General features: G+C 32.6%; 2 protein-coding genes across 2 annotated transcripts in view; one reads left to right on the top strand and one right to left on the bottom strand.

Moving 5' to 3' along the window:
- The window catches only part of LOC113398380 (uncharacterized), a 619887-nt gene that overhangs the window by 132739 nt on the left and 470436 nt on the right, over window positions 1–16712 (bottom strand). The gene's annotated exons all lie outside the window — the stretch shown is intronic.
- Window positions 6918–8213, top strand: LOC135194162 (serine protease snake-like). The gene has a single exon (XM_064219109.1). The coding sequence runs from the start codon at window positions 6971–6973 to the stop codon at window positions 7943–7945; it is 975 nt and encodes a 324-aa protein (XP_064075179.1). The 5' UTR covers window positions 6918–6970; the 3' UTR covers window positions 7946–8213.

The following is a 16712-nucleotide window of genomic DNA, read 5'->3' as shown; positions in this document are numbered from 1 at the left end:
TCCGACAAAAAAGACGTATGACATTATAAAATAATTCAATTGTTTATCTGTCGCTACTTTGACAGATACTTTTGACAGCAAACAGGTTTTAATTATACCAATAGTAAAAAAATAAAATATTGGTGTCATAAGCAATATAAATAATGATTGGGACAGAACACTTAACAAAACATCGCAGGTTCAAATCCAGAAGAAGACCTCTGTTATTTTTTTACCAAAAGGATACGTACTCTTACGTCTCAAGAGTCATAGAGCGTGTACTCAAAACGCATAATCCGAACCGAATTTCCGTCGTACAGTCAGCATGTAAAGTAGTTGCTTGACCTCGTTTCCTTATTCCATCCTTAATAGTACAGTTCGATACAAGAATGTTTGAGGATAATACTATGCGAGTATCCGAAGATAGGCGTAAGAAAGCAAGGCGTGATCTGATCACTTCAGATTATACTGACCCTTCGAAGATTTAAGAAAAAACATTCACACATAATAATATTAATATTGATGTTTAATTTCTTGTTCTTTATTTAAAAAGTTAATTAATTTTACAGTGCAAAGAACCTTTAAGCGTTGGGTTAAGTAAAAGGTTTAATGTTTATGTCCCTGATCCGGTGCCCTCGAGCTACAGAAGTATTATTAAAAAAATAAGGTTAATTGGAAAAAAAAACACGAGTTTATTCCTAACCTAAAACCTTATAGAATGTTGAGAATAAAACTACACTTTAATAGATGGTATAAAATAAATTTCATCCAATACTTGGAAGAATAAATATAAACTACGTACTATATAATATTGTATTACTTGAATAAAAGTTTGTTTAAATATATTCCTAAACGTATGCTAATGTCTGTCGAGCCCAATCCACAATCCTAGGTAACTTCACTCCAAGTTACAAAACTTCTACAATTGACATGTGACGGGTCGATTTGTCCACAGGCTTCATTTAATCGTATCGTATCAAGTGATTTCCAGAAATTTTCGTGGTTATCGGTTTTGCTAATTAAACGTCGTCCCTCCCATTTTTTTGTTATCATCGGTTCTCAGTTACAACCCAGTTTCTTGTGTTTTCGATAGAATCTACATTTCGAGGAGATTATGTTATTACATTTAATATGATCCTCTCTAATGGCGATTCAAATGTTCTTGTAAAAGTATTGAATGAAGTGTATATTGATTTGGTCAAGAAGTGTTCCAAATTCAAATCTTCAGTGATTTTTTTTAGTAGTAGTTTCAGTTCTTGTCAAACGTCATTTTATGATTTAACTTGGTGATTGATTTTGTGTAAATCCTATATAGTCAATTCATCAATAGCCCTCTTCAACGTGAAATGTTTTATTTTGCTGTGTTCCGGTTGGAAGATGAGTGAGGCAGTTTGAACCAGTGTAATTACAAGCGCAAGGGACATTCTAGTTCCCATGGTTTGCGCAATTGCGTTATAAGGTATGATTAATGTTTCTTACACTAATGCCTAGCGTTGGTGACCATTTACCATCGGGTGGCCCATTTGCTCTCCAGTCTTCCTTTACGTAATACTAAAAGCTAAGTCTAGAACTAACTTTTATATAAAAAGTGTTATATAATTACTAGCTGAATCTACTGTTTACTTTTTTAGCCGAACTTAATTTATAAAACTACCTATAGCACACAAACCATCTCCCATAACTTCACCGAATGGTGAATTAAAAAAGACTATGTCCAGTCCCAGGCGTCAAACTATCTCCATACTAAATCTAAATCAGTCCAGCATTTTAAGAGGTAACAGAAATAGTGACTTTCGCATTTTAAATATTAAATATTAGAATTATATGAGAATTTGAATGTTTCTTGTAATGGGAACTTAAAGTCTCAAATGATTCATTGAAATGTGAATAGAAAAAAACCTGAATGCCATTCATAGAATAAGGACATGCATATGAGACATTTCTAAAATTGTTATATATTACTTGTATAAGGTTTAGGATAAAAGTATTATTATATAAAATGCTGTTACATATTTGGTACGGAATAGATAAAAATAGAGGTCAACAGTATCAACTCGACCGTGTGCGTATCTCAAAAAGCATATTCGGACAGTCCCCAAATACAGTCGGTACCGTCAGCATAACAATAAAAAAATACACAAAATATACTCATAAAAAGAAAAAAAATCTTTTGTCATTTCGTGGCATGTCTGTATATGCTTTGAGGTACGATCATGCCTTTTATTTCTTCGACGTTTCTAAGCAGTCAGAGTGGTACATAAAGATGCTTGGAAATCATGTTTTTTTTTTTCTAACCGTAGTAATTTAAATGTCGATTTATCAATCGAATCATTAAATTTTATTTATTATTTATTCAAATTATTCAATATACACTTCGAGGATAACTTAGCGAATTTAATTATTCCCCTTCGCCGGATACGAATTTGTACTGAATATTTTTCGCTGATTATTTTCGCCGCACGAATTTTCTTTGCGAATTGTTTAGAATTTGTTTGTAAGCAATTTGATCTTTAAAGAGAAATGTTCTGACAAGTTTAATCTGAAACGTGAGCTATTATTAACTTTATTTTGTTCTTTTCTTATAACGAGTTCTTTGATGTAATATACTTACAGTACGGAAAAATACAAAATTATATGAAATTTCCATCGTGTTTAATTAGACCACTCAAACTTGCGAATTTTTTAAAGATTTTAATCCTTTGTGTTTGATCTGAAAAATTCTGTTAAATTTACTTAGGAACAAGAATATCTATTCTTTTTAAAGATAAATATACTGTTTAATTATATTATTAATAATTAATAAATTAAATAACATGAAATAATACCATGTTATTTTAATTTTTCTGCTAACGCTACCGTTCAGTATTAACTCTGTAACAGTGCAGTTTGGCCACATGCCTAATACAGCCTGCGTGCTATCTGCACCAGATAGCCTAGTCTAGGTTCACATTATACTTATTTATTATTTTTTAACAATACACAAGACAATGGATGGGTTTTTTAATCTATAAAAGTTATAAAAAAAAAATCAATATAAAACGATGAATGATCATTTTATACTTCCATTAATCACACCTTTTACCCTAATAATGGTGTTATCATTATAAGAATTGTTAACTAAAAAAAATAATTGTAATCCAATTTTGAAGTCTCTATGTATGAAGAGAACGTGGGCTAGATAAGGTAAATGTAACAAGTTCGGTCCTGACTAATTGGGCTTTTGACCCCCAAACTTATCTTGTAGCTGGAGAGGCCAAAAAAAAAAGAATAAGGCCTCGTTTGTATTTCTTGTTAAAAATGGGGTCTCACGCATTTATGGTTAGAGATCTATATAGAACTTGTTTATCTTTCAGATTTGGCAGAAATGCAAAGAAGAATAATGAGAAAATATTATATAATTATAATGGTATTACCACGAGCAGTTCAAACGTTGTATCTAGCCTTCATATTGTATGTGTATTTTAGACGATACGACAAAAATCAGTACGATTTTTCAACAAGATATAGTAATAAATCTGTCGGGTCAACAAAGATTGTCATTAAAGCGGTTTTTAATGTCTTGGTGGTAGGGCTTTGTGAAAGCCCGTCTGAGTAGGTACCACCTACTCATCACATATTCTATCACAATACTCAGTATTGTTGAGTACCGGTTTGAAGAATGAGTGAGCCAGTATATATATAATATATACTATATATAAATATATATTATATATATAATATATAATATTATACTATAAGGCATAAAGGACATAGCATCTTAGTTCCAAAGGTTGGTGGTGCCTTGGCGATGTAAGAAATGGTTAATATTTCTTAAAGTGGCATTGTCTATGGGCGATGGTAACCACATACCATCAGGCCCACTTGCTCGTCCGCCTAACTTTATCATAAAATTGAGTTAAGTTGCAGGTAATAAAATTAAATAGTACCCTAAGTGCTATTCGGCGCAGGTGATAGAATTTAAATGTAGCCTTTGTACTTTTCCAGATCTATCAAAATTGCCAAATTTCATACAGATCAGCCGTTCTGGCGTGATTCAGTAACAAACAACCATCCAAACGCCGTTATAATATCAGTAAGATGCTTGATATAGCTCACTAAATCTATCATACACAACGAAACAATAAACTAAAAGATAACATTATTGCATAGTTTTCGTTATAAAATTGTTAATAGTATTCGTTTTACGATTCGAGAATATTTTATACGAAATTATTCAATATCGTATCGCAATCGTTTCGTATAAAAAGCATCTATTGTGTCTTAGTCATAGCTATTGTTTCTTGAGCTATTAATTAAATTCGAAATATAATAAATGGTGTCTTGTTACGATATAACACAATAGAATACATATGTATTGTTAATTATATTATTGTAAATGTTTAGCTGATATAAATAGACTTGCTATTGTGAAATTAAATAAATAAATGTGGCGAAATTTGTTTTAGACTGATAGGTGAACATACTGTTTATAATAGCATGTATATTTAATTAATAATGTATATTCTAGCGATAATGCCGCTTCTTGTGCGTCATGAACGTGACTAAAGTATGTGTTTATTGGTGTACAATAAACAGTATTTTTATTTGATTTTGATAAATAATCACTTAGTGATTCAATGGAACCTAATGGTATTACTCGAGTCTCATTGGCAGAGTGATTAGACGACGTGTATCTTAACCGATGATTCTGAGTTCGAGCCCTAATAATTAATGAATTTGCAAGTTATGTTTTAATGAAAAAATATAAGTGTGTATTTTTATGATGCGCGTGCACAGGGCGACTTGAAAACTAGATGATTAAGTTTCTCGCTTAACCGCCAATTAAGTTTCAAGTTGCTGGAAATAGACAACTTCACACCAATGCTAATTTTATTCAAATTTAAAATAGGATTCCCTATTAATGTTTAAATTTGTACGTGTAAACTTATTGGTGTAAACAGGAGAATTTCATTCATCACAATAAAAAAATAATATGTGCACGCATTTTACGTCGAATAAATAGAACATCCCACTCTCGTACAAGTGTAACAGCTATTTCTTAAAAAGAGCTAACAATCCGCCTTATTTATTGAGTAATTTTATATTGAAAATATAACATGACTACGAACATGGGGCGGTGTAGTAACGTCACCGCGGGTTAAATCGCGCGTAGAAGCTAGTTATGAAATATTTGGCTCAGAGCTGTTTAATAGCAGAGCAGCATTTAGCAGTAATGTTTTATGTTTTAAAGTTATAATGAAATATTTATGAATCTAATTTATTTACTGGTATGAATTAAAATCTGTATCATTTTTAGGCTTAAGACTGCTCTTTCTTTGTCTTTCAAAAAAATTTTGACTCTAAACAAACTTATTTTAATAAAAAGTAAATTAAAAAAAAATATAGCTGGTGCCTGGCGTACATGAATATCTGTTCAGGTATTTAAAAGTTAACGTGGAATAAAAATACTAACACACATACATGAACCCCGGAGACAAAGCACTCCTTTTTTGGGCAGTCGTGTAAAAATATTAATAAATACATAATAAGAATACTTAAATCACCAAAGACTTACTCTGTAGTAGGCCAATTTTTCCTTTAGATGAGGTGCAGCTTAAGGATCTCGAATAAAATATTTATTCATCATCTGTTTTCAAAAGGTACACTAATTTCACATCACACGAAGTATTCGTTATGTCGAAATGCATATTGAAACTGTGTGAATTTCTAAATTTGAACTCTTTATTTGAAAGCTTGCATTTCATGGATACGTAATACGTAGGGAGACCATAATTTTCAATATATATCGGATATTTAAATACATTTTCTTAGACTATAAATTTGTAAACGTGATGCTTCAATAATGAAGTAAATAATATGACTTTTTTTATAAATCACGGTATTTTTTTTACATCAATCCTATATAGAAAATTTTGGGACTTACCGATCATAGTGAGGTAAAAAGGGAAGGTCATCTGCTACAAGGTATTTGATACTACCGTCCCCATTCCAATTCAAATTCATTCAAATTGTATTTAACTAACATGACTTTGTATTTTTAAATGTTGAAAAAAAGTAACTACTGAGTTTCTTACCGGTTTTTCTTATGACGATTCAAAAGTGCTTGTTAAAGCCTACTTGTATAAAGTATATTTTGATTCTGATTCAATCATCGTATTAACTTTGGAAAATTATTTCCGGCTTAAAATAATTCAAATCTTTTGAGTCCCATTACACTAAACATATATCCTGAATTTCGCAAAATTTTCTAGACAAATGGTATGTACCAGGATCCCAGAAATATCTTTGAAGTCATCTCGTCTAGTCACCCTAAATTTAAAAGTATTTTCGGGTCAAATTGCAAGACGCTGACGGAACAGCAAACAGAAATACGTTCTATTAGTTTTACTTCGTTCACTTCAACAAATTTTAGCGGAATAAGATTTTTCCTTTCTAAATCACGGTATTGATTCAACAGGATTATCATTAAATAACTCGCAGTTTTCGGAACTTATCAAAACTATGTTGGAATTCGCTGATTCGAATGTCTCGTAGATGTAGACATCTTATTTGAGAAAACAATTAACGTCAAATACTAATAAGCAGATAAAATTATGCATCGACGTAAATCTGGTTGCTAACCGAAAGTGTGTTTATCGAGAATATGTTTATGTACTTCTACATACGTTAAGTCCTAACTATTACAAAGGAGTATTTATTTAAAGATTTTAAACAATAATCTAAATTCGTAAATTAATATTTTTTATTCTAAATCCTTAACGATTTAATAAAAGAAAAAAAAACAATTTGAAAACAAGTCATGGGCACAGGGCGAAATGCAATAATACAACCATAGCATAATATCGATTTGAAACGCTAAGATTACTTTTACGGTAAATTTTCACGTACCATTAAGTTACCGAAACGAATTAGTGATAATACCAGCATTCGCTGATGACTGTCAGGAAACGAGCGAAAAAATATACTCTAGTCATAAGTTACTTTATGGGAAATGTTTCTTTATGCAAAAAGATACGCTATAGTTATATCATTACTGGCGTTAAGGGCAGCGTCAGTCGGGGAAAGGGCTTTTAATGCTTGCAAGAAATATGCTCAATCTATGTTAGAATGTCACAATATTTTAAATCCAAGTTTTAGAGTTCGAGTGCCCGTTGACTTGCTGTTGTATCCTCACATGGCTTTGATTGGGTTTCGAAGGCATGTTCAAGATCTGCCGATCTGGAAATGCGGTGGATCACTTATAAGTGAAAAGTGGATTTTAACTGCTGCACATTGTGTTGAAGACCCTTCAGATGGAATAGCAAGTATTATTAGAATTGGTACTGCCACTTTCGAATTCGATGAAGTCGAAGAATTAGCTCAAGAAAGAGAAATCGATGAGATAATTTCTCATCCAGGATATAAACCACCATCTAAATATCATGATATTGCTTTGATGAAAGGTAAACCAGACTTTGTTCTGAGTAGAAATATACGATTGGCATGCTTAAATCTTAATTACACAGACAATATGAAACTGACTGTTATCGGCTTTGGTAAAACGGTATCCAACGCTCAAACTGGAAGTGAAACATTGATGAAGGTAGATGTAGACATCGTTAATAGTAAAATTTGTAACAGATCTATGCGATATATGATAAAGAGAAAAGTTTTGGCTCAGGGCATAACTGAAAATCAACTTTGCGCGGGCGATTATGAACACGGGGGTAAAGATACTTGTCAAGGGGATTCAGGTGGACCTTTGCAAGTGATGGATGAGAGAGTTGATTGCATTAATACTTTTCCTCTACACAGGATAGTTGGAGTCACATCGTTTGGAAGAGATTGTGGACGAAGAATGGCACCAGGTGTTTATACGAGAGTTTCAAAATATATTGAATGGATTGAAAATATTGTATGGCCTGATTATTCAGTATCGCTAAAAGTAACAAAGGATACTATGATAAATGAGACTGAATGTAGTTAAAATTTTACATGCAACTATAAATCTTGAAAACGATTTTCGCACTAGTAAGTACTTAATAGCCAATGCTTACAAAGATCAAAATCTGAACATCGCCATTGAGATACTCCATTGAACCTTTGGGACATTACCACTGAACAGTTTAATGGTAGACGCATTTTTTAATGGAACTAATCCAGAACGTATACCTTAAATATGAAATTATTTGATACGCAGCTTCATTTATGAAATACTAGTATAGCTATAAAACAAATATATTTTGTGAATTCTATAATTCGCGATAACTTCTATAATTATTATTAGAAGATACACGATCTCGTCTATATAACAAAATAAACTAACTTATAATTAAAAGTTTGCATAATCACAATAATCTCCATATAAAATACTCCAGCCTCTTTCATATAGTTCTCTTTGAATATTTTAGTTATGATATATATTGAAGGATAAGGTCTCACCTGAAACAAAAGGAGTGTTCTTCGAAAAAAACCGTCAAGATTGAAGCCGCAAGGGACAGGTGCGGAATAAAAAATATATATGTAAGTGTTACGTTTGGGAGCAAACGGGTGTGGAATGAACATGGTGTTCATAGCAAATGGGGAAGTGTGTCAGTTGAAAAATATATTTTCTTTGTTTTTTCGTTGAATTCAGATTCGGTATTAGATTGGTTTTGGATACAATGTCAATTTGACACCGACTTAGATTTGTATTCTATCAGTAGAACGTGATCTTTGATTTTTGTGATTTTCGTTTTATTTATATTAAACATTTTTATGTTAAAAGTTAGCTCTCCAGTTCGTAACTAAGGTAATTCGCCCGGCTGATGTAACGTTCAAAAATAGACAATTAAAGTTAGAGAAAGTTAGAAGGTCGTTTTATTACGAAAAATACAATTCGTAACTAATTTTCTGTTTAGAAAATTGTCTGATTGAAGTTTTTTATTAAAGACAAAAAATACTTTTTAATCTAGAAATTGTTCTGATTGACTATCATAAAAGCCAGATTTTATTTTATTCTCTAATGCTAGTTCGCTCACTTTTTAAATTTGAACATAATAATACCATGTAATACTGTTTGAAAAGTAATTTTTTTCAGCCCACAGAAACAAATAGATATTGTTAAATGTTTTTGTTATTAAAGAAATGCCTCGTGATTAATTTGTTTTTTTTTTTTAATTTCATGGTTAAGGCCGTGACTAAAACTAGACTATATTATACATCATCATCATCAGGATATATCATGTTTTTTTATGTATCTAATATTACTTCAATATTAATTCAGATTTTACGCCATAGCTCCGTAACTAATATACTTATTAAATCGAAAAAAACAACGTGAGGAAACTTGAATGTGTGGAATGAAAATCTGCCAAGTGTATCCTTACCCACACTGAAGCAGCATGGTTCAAACTCCCCACTCAAAAGGAGGAGTCCTTATTCCAGACATTTACAGACTGAGATTTCTCAAAAAGATATTTCATTTGTGTTAGAGCAGAAATAAGTTATTAAAATAATCCAAGATATAATATCAATACCGTTTAAGATTAAAATAATATGGATGCTATATTTCAAAGGAGATGAACTTTCTTTCTGAGAATCGTTTTATATTTCACCATTAATAAGTTCAGTTTAAATTGAAATATTCATTGATATTATATCAGACATAAGTATTTTATTACAAAATTATTACCATTTTTTTTTTGGATATAATTTATTTTGTTAACGATAACAACATGTCCTGTGACTTCACCTGTGAGGAATTAAGATTATTTAAGCGTGTGTAATTTTGACACAAATTGTTTTCAATTTTGTCATATTTATTTCTTAATGTATTAAATTTTATGGTAGAACTTACTAGGTGACCCAAATAGTTATATGTTTAACTGAAATAAATATATATATTTTTTGTTTTATCATGATCGGCCTCGTAGTGGACACCGTTAAGACGTGAAAAAAACAATCAAACATTTGTAAAGTTTATCGGATATGTTGACGTATATAGTCGTCTACTTTTCGACTTCGTAGCGTGAACTTGTATTCCTTCCTTCCTTCCTCAATAACAGGCCTATTTTACGCAATAAGATTCTTCATACAATATATCCAGCTTTATACAATACTATATAGATAGCTTACGTATGAATGTTTTTTTAATAAAATGAATGTAGGACTTTGTGCAAGCCCATTTGGGTACATCATACTTACTTATCATAAGTAATACTTAGTATAGATGTGTTCCGGTTTAAAGGGACCTAACATCATAGTTCACAAAGTTAGTAGATCATTGGTTGTGCAAGAAATAGTTAAAATTTCAGACAATGGTGTCCAAGTCCGTCCGCCTATTGATGCCAAACAAAATAATGCAAATATTAATAATATAATTATAATGCAAATTGGGACTACGAATTTTCATTAAAGTATTGAAGAGTTTGGACATTAATATAAAGTTTGCCTTAGAAATTTTCTTAGTAGGTTGTAATTTTATTTTTCTTTTCGTGTTTTATTTCAATTATATAAATGTATTCGTATCTGTGATGAATTGCTAATCGTAATAGTTCCCCGGCTGTTAGGATAATTCAATGAAATTTTAAAGCAACTCTGTAATAGGAACTTCCCGAAGAATCTTAATCTTATCTTTGTGGTAAACAAATTCCTTTAAAACTGTTTTTCTTTAAGCTTCCGCCGGAAGTCGTTTCTCTATTAACGTCGCTTCTTTATTCCGCAAATAGCTTTTGCTACTTAGTTCAGTTTTTTGCAATTTTTTTGAAAAACAATCTCTCCAATGGCCGACTTGACGATAGGAATTTTATTACATTTTTCCGAAAAGTACTGGTTGAAATAGTATCGTCTCATCTCACCGGTAGCAACAACATTAATAGCGTGTAAATTTCCCACTGCTGGGCTAAGCCTCCTCTCCCTTTGAGGAGAAGGTTTGGAGCATAGTCCACCACGATGCTCCAATGCGGGTTGATGGATACACGTGTGGCAGAATTTCGTTGAAATTAGGCACATGCAGGTTTCCTCACGATGTTTTCCTTCACCGCCGAGCACGAGATGAATAATAAATACAAATTAAGCACATGAAAAGTCAGTTATGCTTGCCTGGCCTTGGACCCGAAATCATCGGTTAAGATGGACGCGTTCTAACGACTGGGCCATCTCAGCTCTGAGATCGTCTCATCTCACCGGTAGAAATCTTATTATAAATATAATCAATTATTTATTATTTGGTTTATGACTGCCTCGATGATCTTGTGTCTAGGTCATAAGGCCGCAGAGGGTCTGGTTTCGATTGGACGGGGTCGGTCCATTAGAAGATTAGAAGAACTTCCTGTTTAAAAATTAACAAACAAATAAATTTTACTTCTTCATACTATTTAAAGGTAACTTTGTCCAGCGGTTTTGGGTAGATCCGAAATATTTTTCCGCGTGAACATCACAAGTTTGATCAGATTCCTGGAATATCCTGAAGATCGGCAGTTAATGAAATAACTCGGTTTAATCAAGCGACCGTTGTCCGTGTATCCGAATCTATTTAGACCCTAATCTTGGGTCTTAATTGAATATTTTAATTGGGTCGAACCTTTGACATATTTTAATTAAGTGTTTTTTTTTACTGCGATATGTAGACGACCATTAATCGTGATCTATACCACCCAATAACTTTTTATCGATGATGAGGTTTGAACCTCTGATCTCGGGATTTATCGAGACATTTAGCCAGTAGACCAACGAGGCAGTAAATTATATATAACACCCTAAAATAAATTCTATGTATATAATTGTATGTAAATTATGACCTTCAATCATAAAATCGCATGAACTTTCGAAATTCAATTTTCATCAGGCGGTTATCAAATTGAAAGTGTCTTATTGAAACTTTTCCAATCATTGAGATTCAAGACACTTATGTTTGGATTCATTGAATAGACCGCGTTTTTAAATCCCGCCTTTTCAAACCCGTCTGTTGGCCCGTGTTATCGATTTTCATATTGGAGTCATTTCAAGACTTAATCTTTGAACTGATTAATTTCGTACCCTGGTTTTAGCGTCAGGGTTTTATACGTCAGATAATGTCGGGGTCACGAGATATAACGTAAACGGGGTATCAATTAGAGATATAAAATTAACTGCAGACGAATGATTTTTACGTTCATTTATTTGCTGAACACAATTTTTAAATTATTTAAACTTTTAGATACAAAATTGTTCCAAATAAGGATGGTTACACACAAGTTACAACTTTATCTGTTTCTCATACAGTATTCGTATTATTTCACTTACGATTTTAATTTTTTATTTAATATGATGTTTAAAATTTGCTTGCTAAGAATGTGCATAATTTCATTTTAGTCATATATTACTTTTAGTTAAACAAAATATTCTTTGTTTAAATAAGCTCTTATAAGCTTTTATATATATATACATATATAAATATATATTTTATGTTAGAGGTGGCAAACGAGCAGGAGCTTCACCTGATGGAAAGTTACTACCACCGCCCATGGACATCTGCAACACCGGGGGGCTTGCAGGTGCGTTGCCGGCCTTTCAGGAGGGAGTACGCTCTTTTCTTGAAGGTTCCCAAGTCGTATCGGTTCGGAAAAACCGCCGGCGAAAGCTGGTTCCACAGAGTGGTTGTGCGAGGCAGAAAGTGTCTTAAAAATCGCGCTGTTGTGGATTTTCGGACATCTAGGTGGTGCGGGTGATATTTGGAATTTTGACGAGATGTCCGAAGGTGAAATTCAGCAGCCGGGATTAATCATCTTTCTTTTTTAGTCTTAGACGATGGGCCGACGTGAAATAATGTCTTGCCTTGCTGAGCACACCGAACTTTATTAATGCCAATTTGGCTTTGCCTTCCAATTGACCGCGGAAAACCTTGGCAACTAAGATGTTTTACCGTTGTATCTGTAGTTACACTGGCTCACTCAACCTTCAAACCAGAACACAAATTGTTGTGTACAGCAACAGTACTTAGTATTGACTAAGTACTGTTGCTTGGCGGTAGAATATATGACGAGTGGGTGGTACCTAACTAGACTAGACTGGACATTAGAGCCAATGATGGGTATCACTTTCGAGTTTGTACTTACAAAAAAGTTCTATTAAACGCGTACTGATAAACATTGTGAGGGAACTGCATGTGTCTGATTTTAATGAAGTTCTGGCACATGTGCATCCAACGACTCTCATTGGTACAGCGTGATGGAGTAGGTTCCCAACCTTCTCCTCAATATGGAGAGAAGGCCCAAGCCCAGCAGTGGGACACTTACAGGCTGTAACTTTAGTATAGACAGACGAGGTCAGTAAAATATTGTTTTTGTAAGTTTAAGACTAATTATTGTAGAGCAGAGATAATTTCTGATATTTAAGATAACTTTGTTTTAACTAAAACTTTAATATTTTTTTTTATTTACACACGAAGTCAGCAAGTTTCCAATAGTCCAGAAGTTGTTTTCGATCGAGTTCCTTTACTTTTTCTTTGAAATAAATTAAGTTACAGTTCACTGCGTATTTTGCGGCGAGATATACCTATATATCAACTTTAAGTTTTTGAACAGAAATAGAGTTTGAAACATTTCATATTAATCTGAGAATCTATTCTATCACAAACTTATGTCTGTGAAAATCTATAAAAATATATTTTTCTTTTTATTGTCTTCTTGACATCAACAAATATATCTAAAAGTTTAAACATTGAGTATTTCTTCTGCAAATGCTCTCGTACTTATGGTATTCTTTATGGTGTAATATACTAGTTTCCATCCCAGCTTTGCCCGCGTGTTAATGAAAGAGGGGAAGGGGTTGGTAGATTTTAGGTGTCCTATTTTCTCTTCTATAGCCCTCACAGCGTGTATGCAGAACTTCATGCTGATCGATAGAGAAGTTAAGACGTAAAATCATAACAATCATACTTACTTATTATATCGTTGATGATATTTAATATATATACAGGCACAAGGGAAATAACATCCCAGTTCCCAAGGTTGGAGGCGCATTGGTGATGTAAGGAATGGTTAACAATTTTTAAGGCGCCAACGTCTATCCACCGTGCACCAACATATAATATTAAAAAAAAAAGTGTCGTGGGACACTTGACCGAAACGAAGTTGCTTACGTTATATATTATTAATCAATTACCAATATTTGAAATTGATTAAATGACAAAAAAAAAATTGTTTTTAAAATCCCGTGTGAAATAAAACAATACCAAAAATAAGTTTAAATATTCTTCCATAAAACGGTTTGAAATAGAAAGAGACAAAGACAAAAAAAAGAAAGAGACAGTGGAGGCTCTACATACGTTCCAAAGGAGTTAATTTCTCGTGACCAGGTCAGAGATTGGCGGTAAATATTCACCTCTTTTCATTGATATAACCGTTTTAAGAAGCCCTTCTATTGCTCGTTCCATATTTAATTGAGATTGCCACCTAGATTAAGGTCCGACTTCATTACAGTCACGATAGAACAAACGGAGTGAAGTTCATAAGATCAACATTGGGCGTCCTTGCATTGCTAATATCAGATGTAACTGTCAAAAGGTCAACAAACCTAAAACAACAGAGAAGTGGAAATATGCAAATGTTACTAAATACGAAGACTTTGACTTGGTCTAAGATTAGTTGAGAGGAATTTCGAAGTTACTTCGTAGGTTAATCAGGTATGAGAATATAAAGAGATAAACTTCGACTTTTAAGGGTTACGGCGTTATGTACAATGTTATAAATAAATATTGGACAACATCACATACATTACTCTGATCCCAATGTAAGTAGCTAAAGCACTTGTGTTATGGAAATCAGAAGTAACGACCGTACCACAAACACCCAGACCCAAGACAATATAGAAAACTAATGAACTTTTTCTACATCGACTCGGCCGGGAATCGAACCCAGGACCTCGGAGTGGCGTACCCTTGAAAACCGGTGTACACACTACTCGACCACGGAGGTCGTAGCTTTTTTATTTTTGAAGTCGGCTTATATATGTATGTTTTCTAGTCTAATAGTTGATTATATACAAATTTTGGTAATTACCATAATTAGTGGCAGGAAGATCCTTCGACGAAACTTGAACTAAAACTTGTATAGGTCCAACCGTAGGCCTCCTAATCTTAAACTTTAAGATTAAACTTTAAACCTTCGTCATGCTTAAAGTTAACCTACCACGCTGTTCCGATGCAAATTGGTTGATACATATGTGGCAGAAAATCATACAAAACGTACGTTCCTCATACTTTTCAGTGCGAGACTGAATTAAAAAAAAACAAACTTAATAACATATAGGTATGTATATATTATATTACTTTGACTTCATCTCGAGTCCTTCGGTTAAGTAAGATGCCAATATGACAAAGCGCTTGGTAGAAAAAAAAGTACTTCAATAAAATTAATAATCATATGTATTAATTTATTACTGTAATTGTATCTCCACAGACATATTTTTCGGTGCCCTTGGTGTATCTTTAATTTGATTTTATTTTAATTTTTGTGTGCGTGCATATTTTTATGACCAGACAGCATCAATACTTAAGTATGACTGATATAATTAATATTAGATTTTAAATTAACATGGTTATTTTTATTACTAACAGTATTTAAAACGGGATATTTACCATGTTTTTTATTTTTATTTGGTGGAGCTCGATATTTCCTAATAATAATACGAGAAAGGAGGTAGTCCGATATGGACACTTCTAATGCCGTCAACATCTACCCGCAAACGTCAGTCTCGTGAACAAGACATTCGTAGATAATGTCGAAATATCGAGCTCCACCAAATAAAAATAAAAAACATGGTAAATATCCCGTTTTAAATACTGTTAGTAATAATTAATATTATTCTATTTTTATCGATATATGTTATTTATAATAATCAATATAAATAAATATTTAAAATATTTGCTATAGAATTGCAAATATTGTCGATCGATCGATCGATGTTCTATTCATAAAGTACACTTAATTCTGACTACGATCGATCGTGTTCAGCATATGCATAATAATAACACGCAACCGACGAGCAACGCCAAGCGGCGTGTATGTATATCACGTGCATTACCAAATACGAATATATGAATTGTGATGACTGTTTGTAGGGTTGCCATATCATCTGAATTTAATATTATTAACTTTATTAAATAGTCCCTTTATATTTATGATTTTCTAGACTATACTACAAGCTGTCTGTCCCGACTTCGTACGCCTTAATTTCTTATAAAGCGACAATTTTAAGGGGGAGTCCATTGTTGGTGATTGGTGATTGGACATTTCTCCCACTTAAAGTTGTCACGAGAACACCTATACTTTAGGTATTTTACTCATAAATATATCGATTATAATAAAAAAGACACGGTTTTATTTTTAATCAATATTTTGACGAGATTATTGATTTTTAAATAAAGAACTCAGAACGCGGAATACCCATTTGAGCCCACTGTTTGTTTGTTGAATTAATTTTAGACACCATTTTTTTTGTTAAAAATTCCAGATCATTTAAAAATTTGATCGTCGTTCAGCCCTGTCGCAAATAGTTTCCCCATAATAGCTCGATGCGATTGCGCGTGTAACAGACGGCTTAAAACTTTAATGCTTAATCGTCATTGGACGTTAGTAAATTAATAGTGATTAAGGGATGGTTTTATTGTTAGCCGGATTTATAACTATGCTTTGATGCGGTTTATAAATGGAATTGTTATTTTTATTTTACATTTAGTAATGTTATGCGATATTTTTTGTAAATATGTGTAAAATAAATAGTGGGACGAGCTA

The sequence above is a fragment of the Vanessa tameamea genome, chromosome 26 (assembly GCF_037043105.1).
Source record: "Vanessa tameamea isolate UH-Manoa-2023 chromosome 26, ilVanTame1 primary haplotype, whole genome shotgun sequence".
In the NCBI taxonomy this organism is placed as follows: Eukaryota; Metazoa; Arthropoda; class Insecta; order Lepidoptera; family Nymphalidae; genus Vanessa; species Vanessa tameamea.
This window is presented reverse-complemented; position numbering and strand designations above follow the sequence as displayed.